Source organism: Nilaparvata lugens, chromosome 11, assembly GCF_014356525.2.
Source record: "Nilaparvata lugens isolate BPH chromosome 11, ASM1435652v1, whole genome shotgun sequence".
In the NCBI taxonomy this organism is placed as follows: Eukaryota; Metazoa; Arthropoda; class Insecta; order Hemiptera; family Delphacidae; genus Nilaparvata; species Nilaparvata lugens.
The window spans coordinates 14,688,434-14,705,445 of record NC_052514.1 but is presented as its reverse complement, the minus strand read 5'-3'; the positions used below and the strand labels follow the sequence as shown (position 1 = coordinate 14,705,445).

At 33.7% G+C, this 17,012-nt stretch overlaps 1 protein-coding gene across 1 annotated transcript; it reads left to right on the top strand.

The window, feature by feature from the left end:
* Positions 1 to 2,002: 2,002 nt before the first annotated feature.
* Positions 2,003 to 16,947, top strand: LOC111051933. The gene is made up of 4 exons (XM_039437643.1): positions 2,003 to 2,176; positions 8,475 to 8,760; positions 13,188 to 13,585; positions 14,818 to 16,947. The coding sequence occupies exons 1-4, from the start codon at positions 2,153 to 2,155 to the stop codon at positions 16,336 to 16,338; spliced, it is 2,229 nt and encodes a 742-aa protein (XP_039293577.1). The 5' UTR covers positions 2,003 to 2,152; the 3' UTR covers positions 16,339 to 16,947.
* Positions 16,948 to 17,012: the final 65 nt, after the last annotated feature.

Genomic DNA, 17,012 nt, shown 5'->3' with positions numbered 1-17,012 from the left:
ATAGGAATAAGTTGAGAAAATGTAGCGTTCTACTCAGGTAAAGATGTCTGTTTCTGATTGATTTACGATTATTTGATGAATAAATTTATCATGAAGTACTAAATGAGACAGATTTCTGGAAATTATTCTATTCATGGTAAGAGTCATATTTCCACAAATTTCTATGAATACATCATATATCATACGTTTATAAGTGTCAATTCTTCTATGTTCCTTTGAAGTTTAAATTGAGGTTGAAGAAGGCAATACGCTTGAAGATTCATTTACAATAGATAGGCTACTTGATTTGATTTGGGCTTCAGGATCCAATGACCAATATAAGAAAAATGATCACAAAAGTTCTCGAATTAGGCAGTCTTTAGTCTTATTTGAATACATCATATATCATACGTTTATAAGATAGTGTCAATTCTTCTATGTTCCTTTGAAGTTTAAATTGAGGTTGAAGAAGGCAATACGCTTGAAGATTTATTTACAATAGATAGGCTACTTGATTTGATTTGGGCTTCAGGATCCAATGACCAATATAAGGAAAATGATCACAATAATTCTCGAATTAGGCAGTCTTATTTTTGTTCTTGCAATTGAGACTTCTTTATTTCCGAAATTTGTTTTTTCTATCTTGGTGTAAAACACCGAATTTCACAGTATCAACTATCATTGAAATGAGACAGTATACTTGACCGTACTGTTTTGAGATACATTCTCCCAAACTTGTTATACTTGGAATTATATTCCGCGACCAAATTGTGAAGGTTATAGTCTACTGTACAGGAATTCCAGATCAACTTGACTAATTATATTGTATTTCAGGAATTTTGAGTTTTGGAGTTTTGACAGAGCGGAATTAATTAAGCATTCTCTATCTCCTTCAATTAAGCTACCAATCACATTTATTTCCGATAATTGAAAAATTAGAACAATTAACTTTCTGAGGGATGCCTATCAGGCAATTTCATGATGAATGCCTATTTGAACAATTTCGCTCGAATATTGTTTCATTCTTTTCTCTATTCGAATGTAGCTGATATGAATCTCAATATGTCAACAATCTCATGTCATAATTAGAAGAATATTGACTGTACACTACGCATTTTTGTTGAATTCAATAATTGATTATTGTTATTCTGTAATGTACTTGTCATTGAATAAAGATTTATTTATTTATATTTCAATAATAATAATTATCACCTATAACATTTCATTCACTCCTCCATAAAAAATCTATAATTTCGTAAACTTTTCCAACTAATCTTCGATCGATTTCCTACATTATTCTAGATGCATTTTAGCATTTCGCTTTGGGGACATGAGGAAAAAAGATTCGGATACTATTTCAAGTGCAACAACGTCTTTGTTAGGAGTGGTCAGTCCTCCTGTCACTCTCTCTCACTCTTTCTCTCTCTCTAGAAATAGCATGTTAGGCATAGTTCTTATAATTTATATCACTATGACGTTGGGCTCCAAATTGAAGCCAGGGATGCTCTAACACTTGAAACTACAGCAAGTCGATAATGACTTACAAGAAATAATAAAAAAGATCTATTTCACTTACCTATCCTACTGAAGAATTCGTCATTGTCAAGGCAAACAGCCCCGACTCTTTCTAACATCTGTAAGACGAGCAGATTACCCTCTCTTCTACAAACTTTTTTCTTCCTTCTGTTCTTCTCTTTTTCTCCTCCTCCTCCTTCTCCTTCTTCTTCTTCTTCTTCTTCTTCTTCTTCTTCTTCTTCTTCTTCTCTTCTTCTCTTCTTCTTCTTCTTATTCTTCTTCTTCATCTCATCTTCCACATATGACATTGGAACAAGATCAACCACTCTATCGTTCCCTCTCTCGTTCTAGTCTCCCCATTTCTGTCTGTCTCTCTTTCTCTCTCTCGGCTCCCGGTTCTTCCCTCTCAGTCGCACCATCCACAACCACCTGAGAGAGCTTCTTTCTGTCATCGTTTTTTCAGGTTGATTTGTGCAAAGCCGGGCTGTTATGCGATACGGCCGTATAAATATCTAGATCGGTTTGGATGGCAGTCAGTATTTTCATTATCGGCCGTCAGTGCAATTCACGGTCAATCCGTCACTCATTAAGCTCAGAGCACGCGGGTTGTTAACCAGTGTTGGGGTTTTTCGAGTTACAGGCCTATAAGGGATTAGCTATGGATTCCATTAGATGTCTGCTGGTAAGTTGTTATAATTTTTCAATTTTTATGGAGAAATAATGTTAAATTTTTCCCAGTATCCTAGTGTTAGATTAGAATTTAGAACCCTAAAATATTGATGAAATATTGACTTGACATTCCTTTTCAAAAATTAATTGCAATAAATTTTGATGAGAAATTCAATCAATAAAGATTTTTTTTAATATTCTAGAAGTTTTCTCATACAAAACGTATTTATTGATGGATTTTTTCATTCAAAAGAAGAATAGAAATTCTATTATATTCTTCAATATAATGTTATTGAAAAATATTTTTAAAAACTCGTATCCAATTCAAGTATTTGGTTTTAGAAGTTAAAAAAATCCTTTATTAAATCATTTAATGGATGAAAAAATTAACATTTTTCAAAGTCACGATAATGTTATTGATATTGTTGTCGTTGTACAGTCAATGTATGAAAAATTGATCAATTCGTTCTTCAACTTTCCCTGATTTTGAAGTGATAAAGTCTTATAGGAAATGTTTATTGAAAAACCTATCAGATCGAAAATTATAAAAGAGTCTTCTCGATGCAGTATTCAAGAATAGGGGTCAATTAAAATTATCTAAAAAAATTTCAACGACGAAGCAGTGTGTGATATCATAGCCTCAACCTTTGGACAACATTAACTTTTTATCCAAATTATTGGGGAGAAATAGTACAGGCTCAGCCTAGTTTTTCCTCCAATGTCATAATTATAGTATGATTGTAGTATATTGTACAATAAAATGAATAAAAAAAATGAAAAGGCTGTATTAATGATTTTTCCAAATATGAGTAGATATATTATATTAACTAGTGATAGATTATACTAAAATGCAAGGAACAAAGAATAACCATCACACATAATATAGTGATGAATAAAGGTATTTACATTCATAGAGAACGATGATATCCCTATTCAAAGAGTTTGGCAAATTAACGACAGAACGTGGCCTAAGCTCGACTTAACATTAAACACTGATGTGCCTTTTGAATGATTCCCTAAAGGATTCATTCCCCTAGAGAACGATGATATCAAACTTCATCAGTTTTATCATTGTTGAATGAATGGGAATTAGTATATTTTCAAAATTTTCAAAATGAAGTAGGCCTATAAGGCACTGAAAAATATTAGAAACACATTAACATAATTTTTTTAAAAGTGCTGGTGAATCATTACTAGTAATGGTATAAAGAGGAGAGCAAAAAGGTTGGTGTTTGTTGATTTTCCCTGATTTTGAAGTGATAAGTCTTATAGGAAATGTTTATTAGAGAACATATCAGATCGAAAATTATAAAAGAGTCTTCTCGATGTAGTAGGCCTATTCAAAAATAGGGGCCAGGTTCAATTAAAATTATCTAAAAATATTTCAACGACGAAGCAGTGTGTGATATCATAACTTCAACCTTTGGACAACATTAACTTATTATCCAAATTTTTGGGGAGAAATAGTACAGGCTCAGCCTAGTTTTTCCTCCAATTTCATAATTATAGTATGATTGTAGTATATTGTACAATAAAAAATAGGAAAATGAAAGGGCTGTATTAATGATTTTTTCCAAATATGAGTAGATATTTTATATTACTAGGTACTATATTAACTAGATTATACTAAGATGCAAGGAACAAAAAATAACCATCACACATGATATAGTGATGAATAAAGGTATTTACATTCATAGAGAACGATGATATCCCTATTTAAAGTTTGACAAATTAACGACATAACGTGGCCTAAATTTGTGGCCTGAGCCCGACTCAACATCAAACACTGATGTGCCTTTTGAATGATTGTTACCATCGGACTCCCCTACAGAACGATGATATCAAACTTTATCAGTTTTTCTCATTGAATAAATGAGAATTTTATATATTTTTCAAAATTTTCAAAACTGAAGTAGGCCTATAAGACACTAAAAAAATATTAGAACACATTACAATAATTTTTTAACAGTGCTGGTAGATGGCACGACGCATTTGCTTCAAGTATTCTGGAAGGTACAGTTGATGTGCAAAGGGGTTGTGGAAGGCCCCGACAACAGTACCTGAGGCAAATGACGAAGGGTCTAAGTGCTATGAGCTATAAACAATGGAAGAGAGTCTGTCAATGGTCAAATTTGGATGGAAGGCTGCCAACTAATCAAATTAACTGAAAGAAGGAGAATTGATTTTTTTGATGAGTTGATGAGTTGACCAAAACTGATGAGTTGGCTCATTCATTTGACATCATGGTTTATTCTCATCCCAGTTAGGCTAAGTATTTCATATTGACTACAATTTTTTTATTTTTGAAACAGATAATCCGATTATACGGCTATTTCGATCTCAAGCGATCCGCAATTAGATCTTATTAATCCACAATATTCATACAATTCTCTCAGGTTTTCCGAAAAGTAGAGGAACATTTTTCTCATGTTTTCCTACTCAAGAGCTGTTATCCAGTCATTTCAATAGTTATGCACAAGAAATTTCTCTTGATTATGATACATACAAGAAATTCAATACTCGTCAACAACCAGTGAAATTCGTAAAACAGAAATCGTTTTGAAACTACAAGTACTCCAACCACAGCCAGGGAAACTTTCTATGGATTTCCGCTTGTGGTAAAATATAGAAGTCACATCAGTGGTGATTCCATAGAATAGTCATAGGAGACCCTTGAGAAAATGACCAGTTATTTTGAAATCATATCCGCTATATTTTGACAGAAGGAAATTACTCCTCAATAATACTGTTCCACAATATTTTTCAAGCATATTATCACAGCCAATAACTAAACAGTGCCAACAATGTCGAAATACGGCACTTAATACAATTCAGCCGAGCACACTAAATTCAATAATTCAACATAGAGCACATACAATAACTCAAAACATTCAAGCACGGTTCAAGTTTAACTGGAAACACCTAGAATTCAATTAAATATACAGCACAACACAATTATTTAATTATACGTAAAATACATAGCCCACTACAATGCAGGACAGCACAACACTGTATGCCTTCTATATTCTGACAACTGTATTTCTTTTGTTGAATAAAAATATTTGAATTGAATTGCCTATTTATTTTAATACATGGATCGGTGAATACTCAATACACAACTCAACGCAATCAGTCGTGCTTATATTCTATATTTTCTGTGTCCTGCTTCTTGATTCTTGTATTCTGTGTTTGGGGTTCATTCAACAGTTGAATTCAACTTATATTATGTTATAAAGTAGCTTATAATTTCCTGAGTTTCGGATGTATTTTATCCATTCCTGAGCTTATTCTAGTAGGTATAGGTTTTTAATGATGAAATGGGCTACCATGTTAGGGGGCTGCTTTGCTAAATGCGATATATAGAACAATATATCAATGTTCTGTATTTTGAGTTATTTGATGATTTGAGATAGATAACTATTGACCAGAATATTGAAAAAATCATAGCTTATGGAAAGCAAGCGTAGTGCTTATCGTCAGCAAAAATAAGATACAGCATATTATCTAGAAGAACTTACGTCTTCTTCCCAACTGCTTTGTAATGCACTCTGTAGGCTATGTATAGCCTCTTTACATTAATCTTTTGTTCCTCAACCTCTCTCCCATTGTTTCCTTTTCTTTTCCAGTCTTTTGATGAACTAGGTACTTTTGTAAAATGAAGGTGATGACCGATATATTCTTGAATGACCTCTCACTCCATTTTCCTATCACTTTAAAAAATATTATGAGAAATAATACTTTAATAAATGAGGAATACATTTTAATTTAATTTTTGTGAAAATCGCGCTCTTAAGTCGGCAAACTCACACTTTCCACCCTAGGTAGGCCTACGAAATATACGGTACTATTATTCTTCCATATTTTTCAATTAAAATTCCTGTAGACCTAAAAGTAGAGTTGATAGGATAACATGCACAATAAATTTTCAGCGAAGAACACTATCAGCATGGAACAGCATATAAAGCACTCATCCTATGAGATTGATAATAATTATTGTCTTTGTGGAACACGGGTTCACCTGCTTGTCAACAAAATTTTGAAAATTCTGTAAAATCATGAAAATAAAAAATAAAAGGAAAGCAAGAAATATTTTTTGTAGCCCCCTTGAAAAATTGTCACATTGAATAGGATAGGTAATGCCAGCATTTCCTTTCTATTACTGTTTTCCACAGATCCAATCAACAATCTATTAGCATGAAGTATAAGTCTTGAGAAAGTAAAGGTGTAGAATGAATCACTTTCATAATTTATTCTCCATTGAAATCTGAAAAGTGCAGGTGTGGAAACTCATGTAATGGAATTTTCCTCCCAACAAAATATGGATGACACAACTCCCTTAAAGAAACAATAATTTAGATCACTGTTTCTCAATGCTCTGTAGTAGCTCAGGTGGCAATAAATTTAATTTTATTGTCACAGATGTTCAGTTGCACTTATTAAACAGAATTCTTCTGCAGTTACAATAAAAAAACTAGTCGTGACTCTGACAAGATTCCTTAAGACACGTTTCCTCACATGTGTAGGCTGAATATCATGTTAACAATAAAACAAATTAAACATCTAAACTCATCATCTATAATTTGTATAGCAAGATTCAGTTTAATCTGTCAGTATTCCTTATGAATAACATTAATGTTTCCCAATTCAACCAATTCTGACAGTGTAAAGTGTATCACAGCATACCACATTTCATTGTTCAGTTGAGTATCATTGAAATGGCTAAATCCAACTGAATCGTATCATTGATTTTATCTATTGTTGCCTTCAATAATATATTCAGATAACTAGTTATGGTGCGGTACATCATTCCTGATTCCTGCTACAGATACAGTTAGGAAATAAATCTATTGTTTCTTGATGTAATATGTAGGCCTAATGTATTAGATTTGATGACCTTTATCATCAATACAGAATTAATTTGTTGTCAGCTCATATTATTACAAATAGAGCTCGTTCCTATTATACTTACTGTATTCATTAAAATTACAGTAGTGAGTAGCCTATACTTTGTTTCATACTCTGGTATGAATGAAATCGGATGAGAATGATAACTATTGTACTCTGTAGGTTCAGTTTATTCTTGTAGTCCAAAGTATGGTACAGTACATAAGAGAAAATGATACTGTAACTGCATAATCTACTAGAATTTTTGTTGAATCTTATTATGGGAAGAATATAATACTGCCGTAACATTCAAGATCTAGTCATTCACAGCTTCTGCATACTGGATACAGTTTATGTTTCACCCCTGAAAGTTTTCCGCCCTGAACATTTTCCCAACTGAACTTATTCATAGAACGGCATTCTATTACACCATGGAAGATAGTAATTTATCAATTATTATTATCATGCATATGGCTTTCTTGGCAAAGAGATCCTGTAAGGATGTCCGCCTTGCCGTAAAACCCAAGTCATTTCCTATTAGTCAATATTTTATAGATCAATAAATCATGAGGATTCCTGCTTTCCTAGTGTCATCATAGTACTCTCTATGATGAACGTACTCTCTCATAAAGAGAGTAGATACTCTCATAAAGTACTCTCAGAGTACTCTTCCTACAAAACGGATTTATAGAACGACTCTCGATTACACCATAGAACATCGTCATTTGTAAATAAATCATGAGAATTCCTGCTTTCCCGGTGTCATCATAGTACTCTATATGATGAGAGTAGGTCTATTCTCTCATAGAGGGAGTAGGTACTCTCATAGAGTACTTTCTATATACTCATATGCTTCACTTTATGACTTTATTCAACTTTATCATTTTAAAAGTGGATTTTTCTATTTTCTCATGTTAATGGAAAGCTATATTGAAGTATTCAAACAGGGCTACTTGGATGTTCAATAATTTTTTTTCAATGTTAGCTTTCTAATATCAAGCCACATCTTCACTTTTTCAAGTACCCTGACGGCCGTATCATATTTATTTATTTATTCATTCATTTACAATGCAAATGACACTAATGCAATAACATTGACAGTCATCCTCTTGGAAAATCAAAACTGCATCATCAGCAAAACTTATACTTCTACCATTATCTAAATCAAGGTTACCTACAAAAATCGTTGATATAAATTAGAAAATGGATGGTCCATTACTGTGCCCTGAGGAATTCCCATTTTAACAGGTAGCCCTGTAATATTTTAAAATTAACTAAGAATCGTACATCAACTAAAATACATGGAGCTCAAAATAGAGTATTTGATTTAAAAATATTACAAGGGCTCTAATTATTTTCTATGATTAGGATGGTATTACTTTATTCATTAATTCCAATTAACTTATTTGAACTGGTGTGACCAACAGGCGACATGGCTGTTATGCCAATGCGTCTCGGCGGGTTCATGGAGCCACCTGCCAGCCATCCCCACGGAACCGGGCCGCCGCGCCCAGTACTCACTGCTGCTGCGACATGGCGGCTACAAGTACGGCGTGGACACGGGCGCAGGCGCCTGGGCGCGGCAGACGGGAGATGCGGCCAACCGCGTCACGGGCGCATACCAGTGGCGTGCGCCCGACGGATCCACGCACGGACTCCAGTACACGGCTGACGAGAATGGATTCGTGCCTCAGCCGTTGCCTCCATCTAACGGTGAGGACATCATTTTCTGAATTTATCTATTTATTTATTCATTCAATGATAAACAAAACACAATTCATTAAAATGAGCGGGGAAGGAATAACAGGCATAGCCCAAAACTGTACCTTCCCCAAATTTTGATTCATATAATACTAAGTTCAAAAAGTATGTTATGTTTCATTCACTTTTGAATGTGAGTTCAAAATTAAAAATATCTTGTAAAAAACTATTTCAAATTAATAGAAAAAGTAGTATAAATGTAGTAATATGATAATAATCATAGCATAAGAAAATATCTATTTCAAATTAATAGAAAAAGTAGTATAAATATAGTAATATGATAATAATCATAGCATAAGAAGACATGGAATAGGGCGTTTATGTTCCAAATTCCACCATTAACTCATTTACCATCATTTATTTACAACAATAAATACCCGGGAAGACACGGGGAAAACCACAAAAATTGCTCTCCATTCAAGAAATTACAATAAACTCAATATACAAAGGTAACTCAAATGCAGGGTAACAGCTATTCTCCAGCCGATAGTCCTACAGTAGTCGCTTTTTCATGAAGCTATGTGACGCTGATAGTCTCTCATACTGTGCCGTTTTTACACATTTGACCTATACCATGGGATATCTTTTCTCTATGGTTAAAGTAATGACGAACGTAAAAAACGGATGAATATAAAATAAAAATATCTTGAATTCTAATAAAGTATTTTAATAGTGCTATTTGAATTCTTCAGTATAGAAATAGGTACTAGCTATTTCTATACTTTTACATATACACTACTAGTTTCAGCACATATGCCATTTTCCTATGAAATTTTAATGAAAATGGCATGAGCGCTGAAACTATGAACTATATAGTAGTACTTATGTAGAAAGGGTACTAGTTATCATTAGGCTATAATAATTAATATTTTGAATTGTTTGTGTTCATATCAAATGTCAAACTATGATAGAAAATTCTAAATCTATCAATCTTTTTTGAATAATACTGATTCTGTTGTCGAATTGGGCCACCGGTTTGCTATAATATAAAGCAATTAAAACAATAAATTAGAATACTATAACTTTATTCATTTTCAATATTACCTATGTCTTCGGAGAATTATGATCATTTTGTCACATCATTTATCTATTTGACTTGGAAATGTCTGATGATTACCAGATACCAGTATACAAACTGGACACCGTTCAGACCAAAGAATGATCTAGAAAAATTTCCTGCTTTGTTGCGTGAATAGGATTATTGTAGCCTAATTATAATTTCGCTTTGCATAACAACCTAGAGAGGTATCACAGCTTCTCAGGAGAATCGAAATAACATGAATTAATTTTTAGTTCGCCTTGGAATTTGGACTGTCAAATCTGATTTAGATAGATAACAAATTATAACAAAGATTCATTAGGCTATGCCGGAAGATAACAAGTTCCAAGGCGATCAAATGTCTTGGATACTATATCACTTTTGTTGATACAACGACAATCGCACATTATTTGAATTTTCTTCTCAATAATTTTTAGGAACGTTTTTATCAAATATTAATAGTAATATAGGGCTAATTTTAGAAAATAGGACCATGAGTAGCCTAGTCTATATAATTCCCTATACAATAGGAGTAGCCTTCTGTAATATATTTTGACTAAGTCCCTCATTCTAATTAAGCAAGAATAGATTGAATTTCATCATTTTTTAATCTTGCTTTACATTTACTAAGCATAATTTGATTTGATCATTAATTTGTTCTAAAGGTTGCCGGCCAAATTAGTCTAGTGGTCTGAGGCGTTGTACCCTTTGGTTGTGGGTTCAAATCTCACCGCCAAGCATAAACTTATGATAAATCAGAATCACCCACGCACTCATTCCATTACCCACTCACTCACAAGCAAAAAGCTTATTTCAGCATGATCCGCAATGAAAAAATTATATCTCAGAATTTCAATAAAATATTACAATCAAATCAATAATAACTTCTGGTACCTCTTTCATCAAAAAATTCTGCCATGAATTCTTTAAAATGATCGTGTTTATATTCTACAGCTGGCTATACGTCAGTTTATGAATTTCGGGAATGAGATATTTTCCACAGATGCACTCGCTCACTCACTTTTTTACTATCCACAGACGACGAAAGTCTCAGCTGTTCTTCCAAGGATGAATTACCTATCCTTTTAATATCGTTCAGTGAGTTTTTCCAGGGATGAGACCTAGTGCAATCGAATTTTATATCATAAACCTACTATGTTCCAAATTTCGTGAAAATCGTTAGAGCCGTTTTAGAGATCCGGCGAAATGCAAACATCTAAACATATGAACAGAAATTGCTCGTTAATAGTATAGGATAAGTGATATCAGGCCATAACCAAATATTTGCATATTTTTAGTGCTGTACACCAAGCCTAATCCTTTCAATAAACTTATCTCGATTTTTCAATTCAAGGGTGTATTTTCTCATAATCTTTTTATCACTAGAATATAAAATAGGCTATCAACATGTATATTGGAAAAAAACATTATTCTCGCTGACTAAAATTGAATACTGTATGACTGAAATAATATGCTTGATGGATTCATCTACTAGGGAATCTCATCTCTCATACAGGATATTCATAAAATAGTATATAAATTTCCAATCAGAAATGTAAATAAGCTTTTAATATGATCAGTTTCACGTTCAAGTTCATAATCATTGACAATCAAGCAAATAGTAAACCAATAACTTATCCTTTTTGCGTCCATTATGTCCATGGGTTTCAAGATTCCACTAGAACTTTACATTTTTTCCAATTATACGCGACCCAAACACGAGTAGCCTACATCAACATTCTCATTAGCAGATTCTTGGATAAATTCATCTGCTACATAACTTGTCTTCCACTATCCTACCATTCCAGTAAACGACTTCTAAAAATAGATGCAGCATGATAAGCATAATCTATGAATAATGCATCCCATGTTCTACATTAAGATTATTCTGTGATCATGATTGATATGGATTCGTTAGTGTAACATCGATGTAAATCCAATAGGAAGTTTTCATTTTCTGCCGCTAAGAAGAGACAGAGTGATGACATTCGATTCACTCTTCTGATGGGCAGAATCCGGTTCGACCAGTTCTCTATTCACCTGTACATTGTAATTATTGTGAAAATGACTTAATGATTAGTTGGCAGACGTACCAAAATGGCAAGTAGTTCGTGCTACACTCACATATAGAACAAGGAAATTATAGAACAACTTTTTTAAGCACACTTCTGTCACTTGCGACAATAAATTATTCATTTACACATCAATGATCATAACAATTCGCGAGCAATCTGTGGAAGTTCATTTTCATTGTTTCAATGGTACTGTCACTATTACTTGACTTGTTTTCAACTTTCTGATCTTTTTCTAAAATATATGTCATTGAATAGATAAAATTCTACTCTATCATTATATTGTTTGTTCTATTTTGATTTGTGATTTCAAGATTGATTTGATGAAGAAATTGAAATGGAGATAACCTACATAATATTTGGACGATAGACAAATTTAGAAAAAGAAAAAGTTTTGGGCAATAGCCTGTTTTTCTGCCTATTGTATTGTTTGCTCTATCCAATAAATAAATAATAAATAAATATTGTCATCAATAGAATATGTGAATTTTACAACTTTATAGATTCACTGATAGAACGGACCATTGGTTCGAAAGTATTATATCTACAATTAATTATTTATTTGTAATACTGTATTAATTGTCTGATGAGCATCCATAATTCAAATATTTTCAACTTCATAGATTTTTCTCTCATGTTCCTAATATTCAACAAAAATCATTATTATCACTGACACTGGGTGTGAGGCTTTGTGTGTCTTAATTTGGTAAAAATCATGAAAATTTATCTTTTGTTTGTGGATAATGAAAACTAAAAATTTAAAGAAATCAGGAAATATACGATTGAATTATTATTGAGTACATATAAATTTAAAGAAACCATCAAATATACGATTGAATTAAAGAAACCATCCGAGATACTACCATGATAACCTCTGGTTGATGTATATTATAGGTACTGAGTAGTGAGAAGGCTACCTCTACTTGAATCAGCTTTGAATTTATTGAATAAAACGCATATCTTATTATACATTTCCACCAATCTTTTCACAATCCAACTCCTCAACAGGGCCTTCAGATGAGGCTTTATCCTCACTACTTTTCATTAATTACATCTTCTTTGAAAGAATTTTAATTTATTATATGATGATTTCTAACAATGTTCTAATTCTTGTATGTTATTATACATTTCCACCAATCTTTTCACAATCCAACTCTTCATCAACAGGGCCTTATCATCACATCCTTCATCCTTCCATGAGTTACATTTTCTTTTAAAGAATTGTCATTTATATGATGATTTCTTACAATGTTCTATCTGTTTTGCAGCCCCCTCAGTGGACACTTCATCGTCAACTGGCACTCTCAACACAGTTGACACCAGCAAGTCAACAATTGTCCAGAGTTCAGTTGGCACTTCGTCAACAGGCACATCAGGCATCTCAGTTGACACCAGCTCGTCAGCTTTTGCCACAAAAGGCGGCAGCCGAGTGACCGCTGAGAGCTTTACCCACAACCATCAGACCAGTGACGCCCACTCCAATGTGAATGTGATCGGCTCCCATCAATTGCACAATGTGCATTATTCGACTGGCGCCGGCACTGGGTATTATGGCGCTCACATTCCTGCACAGCCTGTATATCACCAACCCATTGTTCCTGTACTGGTTCACACGCACCGATTGGTTCCTGTAGTGCCTGTATTTCCCGTTTCTGGACATCCTCCGGTAAGTTTCTCATCCTTTACTAGTAACATTTCCAGATTTCGCTATACGCCTACATTTATCAATTCAAATAAAAATGTATCACTGATTCAACCTACTCCAGGATAGAATTTATTAGGAAGTTACTTGATTATGAATGATCCTTAATGAATCAATTCAATATTATCATTTTTGCTCTACTTAATAATAACAATTTAAAAGAAGAATAGTCCTAAAAATTCGACAATAATAAAATAGTAGAGATTTGGTAGCCGACTCATTGTTTAAGTCTTTGTATTGAATATAATGTAATTCAACAGGTGAAGTAAGATCGGAAGAGGCCCATCAAATCAACTGATTAGATTGAGAAATATCATTAGAAGTGGAATTTCTATATTGATGCAGTAATTATTATGGGGCAATGGCAATAAGACATAGATTCTTATCCAAATATGCACAATCTACACAATTAGTGAATTATTGAGATAATTAAAACAAGATACATTATCATCACAAAAAGAATTGTCTGTCATCCTCACATTACCCAAGCCCACGATTTAAAAATATCATAAACTTGTCCTCAGCAAGAAAGTATATTTTTTTCATGCCATAATTAATATTTTAATCTAATATCAATACACATATTTATATTGGTATTAACATTTAAGAGTAAAGATATTTATTTTTTTATAATTATAATTGTACGGTAAGGTGCAATTTATTGCCAAAATTAATACATGTTATATTTCATAGTAGATATAGTATAAAATCATTCTATAAAGTCCTCAGAGATGATTCGATAATAGAAAACAAAGGAAAATTTTAAACAAAACTATTTAAATACACTATTGGCATCACCCAGCAAAGGAAAAATCCTGTCCGCTGTATCAATTTAAACATATTTATGTTCTCTTTATCCTGAATTACTTTAAAATTGAGACATACACCAAAAAATGTATTGTCAGAAGTTATCATTAATGCATTACTATCAAAAAGAATATCAGATAATATCATGGAGGAACTATACTTTTATTTATTACAGAGTCTAGATTTGATATTCTATGATGATAGGTATCAAACCATAGCAGTATTTAATCAAGAAACAGCAATCATAATAATAAATTAAATGCTTGATTGTCAGCTATTTTTTCAAGTTTCTTCTTCAATTTTAAATTATTGTATAATTCGGTCTATCAAAATATAATATTTTCACTACTATATTGAGAAAATAATTATTTAATTTTATAATATTACAGGTAGTGACACCTTCATATGGAGGCGACGACCATTCATCAGGAGAAGAGAATGGAGACCCAACATACATGTTCAGCTACAACACAGACACCCACAGTCGCGATGAGAGCTCCGACGCCCAGGGAAATGTCAAAGGTGTGTTTTCCTTTGTAGATGCCAACGGCGTCAGGCAAACAGTCGAGTATGAAGCTACCAACGAGTCCGGATTTGTGGTGAAGAAAGTGACATCTGACACAGCCACAACATCAACTGGTAACGACGACACGCAGCAGACTCTGATTCCTGTGGTTCCAGTTCAACCACCAAGACAGGAACCGATTCCACCACAGGAGCCCATTCCACCTCAAGAACCAAACCAGGAGCATTTGCCAGTGAATGGTCTGGATGAAGCCGATGACAACTCAGATGCATCGTACTCCTTCAGTTACAACGCTGGAGATCACTCACGAGAAGAGACATCTGATTCCAAAGGAAGCATCACAGGCAGCTACACTTTTGTATCCAAGGATGATGGTGCTACAAGAAGGGTAGATTACACAGCAGGAGCAAACCAAGGTTTCATTGCTAAGGGTAGTCATCTTCCAGTTGCCAATAATGACATCACAATTTCCAATTCCTTATGGCAAGGTGTAGCACAACCACAGCCTCTACCTGTCCCACTACCTCTGCAGAATCAAGGCAAGGCTCAAATCAGGCCTGATGGATCCTATACGTTCAGCTATGCAACAAATGACCATTCCAGAAGTGAAACATCTGATGCAAGTGGAAACGTTCAAGGCTTCTATACTGTGGGCTCAGCCAATGTTGGAAACGTGAGGAGAATCGACTATACAGCAGGAGCTGCTACAGGATTTGTGGCAATTGGGGATGGGGTACCACCTAATGTACCAGTTCCAGCTCCAAATGCAGTACCAGTACCAGTGCAACCCTTACCACAATTCCTAAAAACAACAAGTGAAGGTTCCAGTTCTGAAACTCATGGAGCACTGGACGGTTCCTACGCTTTTGGGTTCCAGGCTGTTGATCACTCCAGAGAAGAAGCAGCTGATTCACAGAACACCGTGAAAGGCAGCTACACATTCATCACCAAGGATGACAACATCAATCGCAGAGTCGATTACATTGCTGGTGCCAAAACCGGTTTCATTGCCAAACTGTCACAACTCAATGGTCAACCTCTGCCCAAGGTATCCTCTGAAACAAACATTGAAAATTCCCGACTACCACCTAGCATCCTATCACAGACTAACAGTGAAAGTTCTAATGAACCAGCTGTGATCACGTCACAACTGAGTGATGAGAGTTCGGGACAACCGGATGACATCAAGATACCTGCACAAGTCACATCAGACCTGGACACATCATCTCAGTTCGGTACAACTACTCCCAAACCTCTTCCCATTATCAAAAGTGCAGTGCACACAAGCCATGTTGGAACGCCAGTTCAACCCAATCTTGTCCTCTACACATACCTGCCTCCCAACAGCGAAAAGTTTGGTTACATTTTGGACACAATCCACTGATCAAATCATACAAATGGTGCAATTACTTTTAGAAGTTGAATGAGCTTTTAAATAGTTAATGTAAGAAAACATGTTACTTATAAGTGTAAGAGAATAGGTTTATTGAACTATTTAGAATATATCTAAGATCAATGAGCAATTTTCTATCTTCAATTGATTTTTAAAAGTATACAATTATTTATTACATTTAGTGATAGTTATTTTGATGCATTAGTGAAAATCAGTGATAAAATGAATGAAAACATTGAATTTTTTAGAAAGAAAAATAAATGAACGCAGATGTGCCTCCATTTAGACTGTGAAATTATTACAATATTGGATATTCTAGGAGATTTGGTGTAGCCCACTTAAAAGAGTAATTTTTTATTAGATTTAGAACTAAGTGCTTTCAGTATTTTTTTCATGAAATACTTCTGTTTAAAATAATTTTAAATACAAATGAAATATATGTAATGAATTTTCAGACTTCCAAGTAGTAGTACATAGACTTTAGAGAATCAAAGATCAACCAATTTTCTCAAGACATTGATATTTATCAGTATTTCAAACTATATTTATTGTGATATTAACTGCCCAGTGTTAATAAAGTGTTCAATAATGTGATTTCAACTGTTTGTTATAATTTCATTTGACATCATTCTATTCGTAAATCATGCGACAAGCTCATTCCTGTA

Excerpts from the sequence above, each read along its gene's own strand:
- LOC111051933 (XM_039437643.1), top strand. The coding sequence starts at position 2,153 with ATGGATTCCATTAGATGTCTGCTG. Across the intron at positions 2,177-8,474 it reads ATTCCATTAGATGTCTGCTG|GCGACATGGCTGTTATGCCA; the intron begins GTAAGTTGTTAT and ends TGTGACCAACAG. Across the intron at positions 8,761-13,187 it reads GCCGTTGCCTCCATCTAACG|CCCCCTCAGTGGACACTTCA; the intron begins GTGAGGACATCA and ends TCTGTTTTGCAG.